Source organism: Alosa alosa, chromosome 9 (genome assembly GCF_017589495.1).
Source record: "Alosa alosa isolate M-15738 ecotype Scorff River chromosome 9, AALO_Geno_1.1, whole genome shotgun sequence".
In the NCBI taxonomy this organism is placed as follows: Eukaryota; Metazoa; Chordata; class Actinopteri; order Clupeiformes; family Clupeidae; genus Alosa; species Alosa alosa.
The window spans coordinates 30765315-30770314 of record NC_063197.1 but is presented as its reverse complement, the minus strand read 5'-3'; the positions used below and the strand labels follow the sequence as shown (position 1 = coordinate 30770314).

General features: G+C 42.4%; 1 protein-coding gene across 1 annotated transcript in view; it reads left to right on the top strand.

Moving 5' to 3' along the window:
- The window catches only part of usp13 (ubiquitin specific peptidase 13), a 39287-nt gene that overhangs the window by 14399 nt on the left and 19888 nt on the right, over positions 1–5000 (top strand). Inside the window, 2 exon segments of the mRNA XM_048252913.1 lie at positions 1163–1234; positions 2016–2109. Of these exon segments, the coding sequence (XP_048108870.1) occupies positions 1163–1234; positions 2016–2109 (166 nt within the window).

The window sequence follows — 5000 nt, the reverse complement described above, 5'->3', positions numbered from 1 at the left end:
ATATATATATTATATTATTTTTTTTTTTCTCTTCTATTTGTTTTATCTGTAAAAGTTTACCTTTGGGTGTCCTGAAAGGCGCTCTTTAAATAAAATGTATTATTATTATTATTATTAATTCTATTGTCAAATCATCATTATCATTTACACAGTGAGGGCCAGATGTACTAACGGCTTTTGCCCATTTCAGGCGTATTTGTTTAAGAATGTAGCGTGTAAAATCATTCTTGAGGTATGTACAAACAGGCGCAATGATGTAAAGCGCGAAACTGCCTGTCGGCGGGGAGCTGAAAGTGGCAGATTTGCGTTTGTCATGTCATGCATATGCATTATTGTTATGTATTATTATGTCTAGTTATGTATTCCGCGGTATGTACAAAGACTGCTCCTGAAAGCGCCGCGTCTATTCTGCGCCTAAATACTTTGTAAAAGCGGGTGTTAATCCAAACTGCAGTTCAATCGTTAAATAAGAGAACCTTTCAAAGACAACAGAATCGCTATTTAGAGCACCAGTTTTTGTGGTGAAAGTATTTGTACTACCAAAAGCAACCTTAACTTTCGTTGGCCTTCCATAGCCCTCACATTACAAGTAGTTTGAGTAGAACTACTGATCTTCATCATCTCCCTGCTTGTTTTACATCTTATGGAGTGTATGGTATTATTTCATGATCATTTCGCGTTTAATTCTTTAATGTTTGTCATCAGTTAACTTCATTCAACTGCGGCAGTATGTAGGCGCTGCCATTCAGTTGTGGGGTTAATTAAATTGCGTTTATGGAAGGCAAGAGGCGCGGATTTACACTAAGGATTGAGCGATTGATAAATCACGGCCCGAACTTGGGTCTGACGGCGTTAGCAATCTGCGGTGTCCATGGCTGATATGCTTCTCGGATTCGCCAAATGTACGTACATCTGGCCCTGAGTGCATTTATCGAAACATTTAGTACAAACAGCATCACACGCTAGGCTGTTCTAGTAGTTTTGAGAAGTTACATTTTGATCTGAGAAATGAACTGAAAAAAACTGTAAAAGTAAAATAATTATATCAGATAAAGACAAATTGATATGTCTATATATTGTAGCTGTATAAAGCTGTTGTAAAACCTGACAATATTTGTGTGTGTGTGTGTGTGTGTGTGTGTGTGTGTGTGTGTTTTCACAGGTACGTAGGAAATCTGCAGAGGATCTTTGACTACGCTCCTCTGGATCCAACACAGGACTTTGGCACACAGATGTAAGAATTGGAATTGACAAGACGCCAGTGTGTGTGTGTCTGTGTGTGTGTGTCTGTGTGTGTGTGTGTGTGTGTGTGTGTGTGTGTGTGTGTGTGTGTGTGTGTGGCTGAAACACATTCTCATACTGCAGTATCCGATTTCGTCCAGGAATTATTCAAGTGTTGGGAACTTGGGGCTATAACTAATGATGTTTTCAAAGCACAGTTCAGTAGGACCCCACACGTTTGATTGACAGCCATCACTCATCACTTTTGTTTTGTAGGAGATTTAAAACCTCCTGCCTGCCCATTATACCACACCCTCCGGCACCCTCACACCCTCTGGAACCCTCACACCCTCCAGAACCCTCACACCCTCCAGAACCCTCACACCCTCTGGAACCCTCACATCCTCCAGAACCCTCACACCCTCTGGAACCTCACATCCTCCAGAACCCTCACACCCTGCAGAACCCTCACACCCTGCAGAACCTCACACCCTGCAGAACCCTCACACCCTCCAGAACCCTCACACCCTGCAGAAACCTCACACCCTGCAGAACCCTCACACCCTGCAGAACCCTCACACCCTCTGGAGCCTTCCCACCATCCCCCTCCTCCCCTTCCTCCTCCATTTCACTGCTGGCTCTAAGCTATTGGCCTTTAGCCATTGGACTCTCTGTGAGCATCTGACCTCCTGTCGTTTGTTTATATGTGTATTTCTGTGTGTTCACGTGTGTGTGTGTGTGTGTGTGTGTGTGTGTGTGTGTGTGTGTGTGTGTGTGTGTGTGTTGTCTTGCAGGGCTAAGCTGGGACATGGTCTTCTCTCTGGACTGTACGCCAAACCACCAATGAAATCTGAGCTCATTGAACAGGTGATGAAAGAAGAATACAAGGTACATCCCTTGAATAATATACATGCAGTATTCTACTGGTGCTGTAAACACTAACACATGCAGTATTCTACTGGTGCTGTAAACACTAACACATGCAGTATTCTACTGGTGCTGCAAACACTAACATGCAGTATTCTACTGGTGCTGTAAACACTAACACATGCGGTATTCTACTGGTGCTGTAACACTAACACATGCAGTATTCTGGTGCTGTAAACACTAACACGTACGGTATTCTGCTGGTGCTGTAAACTGCTGGCAGTATTCTACTGGTGCTGTAACACTAACACATGCAGTATTCTACCGGTGCTGTAAACACTAACATGCAGCATTCTACTGGTGCTGTAAACGCTAACACATGCAGTATTCTGCACGGTGCTGTAAACACTAACACATGCAGTATTCTGGTGCTGCAAACACTAACACATGCAGTATTCTGCTGGTGCTGTAAACACTAACATGCAGTATTCTGCTGGTGCTGTAAGCACTAACACATGCAGTATTCTGCTGGTGCTGCAAACACTGCTTTATGCAGTATTCTACTGGTGCTGCAAACACTAACACATGCAGTATTCTACTGGTGCTATGTACTAACACATGCAGTATTCACTGGTGCTGTAAACACTAACATGCAGTATTCTGCTGGTGCTGCAAACACTAACACATGCAGTATTCTGCTGGTTGCTGTAAACACTAACACATGCAGTATTCTACCGGTGCTGTAAACACTAACACATGCAGTATTCTACTGGTGCTGTGGCTTTAACATGCAGTATTCTGCTGATTGCTGTAAACACTAACACATGCAGTATTATTCTGCGGTGCTGTAAACACTAACACGGTATTCTGCTGATTGCTGTAAACTAACACATGCAGTATTCTGCTGGTGCTGTAAGCACTAACACATGCAGTATTCTACCGGTGCTGTAAACACTAACACATGCAGTATTCCCACTGGTGCTGTAAACTAACACATACGGTATTCTACTGGTGCTATGTACTAACACATGCAGTATTCTACTGGTGCTGTAAACACTAGCACATGCGGTATTCTGCTGGTGCTAAAAACACTAACACATGCAGTGTTCTGCTGGTGCTGTAAACACTAACACATGCAGTATTCTACTGGTGCTGTAAACACTAACACATGCAGTATTCTACTGGTGCTGTAAACACTAACACATGCAGTATTCTGCTGGTGCTAAAAACACTAACACATGCAGTATTCTACTGGTGCTGTAAACACTAACACATGCAGTATTCTACTGGTGCTGTAAACACTAACACATGCAGTATTCTGCTGGTGCTGTAAACACTAACACATGCAGTATTCTACTGGTGCTGTAAACACTAACACATGCAGTATTCTGCTGGTGCTAAAAACACTAACACATACGGTATTCTGCTGGTGCTAAAAACACTAACACATGCAGTATTCTGCTGGTGCTAAAAACACTAACACATGCAGTATTCTACTGGTGCTGTAAACACTAACACATGCAGTATTCTACTGGTGCTGTAAACACTAACACATGCAGTATTCTGCTGGTGCTGTAAACACTAACACATGCAGTATTCTGCTGGTGCTGTAAACACTAACACATGCAGTATTCTGCTGGTGCTGTAAACACTAACACATGCAGTATTCTGCTGGTGCTGTAAACACTAACACATGCAGTATTCTGCTGGTGCTGTAAACACTAACACATGCAGTATTCTGCTGGTGCTGTAAACACTAACACATGCAGTATTCTGCTGGTGCTGTAAACACTAACACATGCAGTATTCTGCTGGTGCTGTAAACACTAACACATGCAGTATTCTGCTGGTGCTGTAAACACTAACACATGCAGTATTCTGCTGGTGCTGTAAACACTAACACATGCAGTATTCTACTGGTGCTGTAAACACTAACACATGCAGTATTCTACTGGTGCTGTAAACACTAACACATGCAGTATTCTACTGGTGCTGTAAACACTAACACATGCAGTATTCTACTGCGTGCTGTAAACACTAACACATACGGTATTCTGCTGGTGCTGTAAACACTAACACATACGGTATTCTGCTGGTGCTAAAAACACTAACACATGCAGTATTCTGCTGGTGCTAAAAACACTAACACATGCAGTATTCTACTGGTGCTGTAAACACTAACACATGCAGTATTCTGCTGGTGCTGTAAACACTAACACATACGGTATTCTGCTGGTGCTGTAAACACTAACACATGCAGTATTCTACTGGTGCTGTAAACACTAACACATGCAGTATTCTACTGGTGCTGTAAACACTAACACATGCAGTATTCTGCTGGTGCTGTAAACACTAACACATGCAGTATTCTACTGGTGCTGTAAACACTAACATGCAGTATTCTACTGGTGCTGTAAACACTAACACATGCAGTATTCTACTGGTGCTGTAAACACTAACACATGCAGTATTCTACTGGTGCTGTAAACACTAACACATGCAGTATTCTACTGGTGCTGTAAACACTAACACATGCAGTATTCTACTGGTGCTGTAAACACTAACACATGCAGTATTCACTGCGTGCTGTAAACACTAACACATGCAGTATTCTACTGGTGCTGTAAACACTAACACATGCAGTATTCTACTGGTGCTGTAAACACTAACACATGCAGTATTCTACTGGTGCTGTAAACACTAACACATGCAGTATTCTGCTGGTGCTGTAAACACTAACACATGCAGTATTCTGCTGGTGCTGTAAACACTAACACATGCAGTATTCTGCTGGTGCTGTAAACACTAACACATGCAGTATTCTACTGGTGCTAAAAACACTAACACATGCAGTATTCTACTGGTGCTGTAAACACTAACACATGCAGTATTCTACTGGTGTTAGACACACT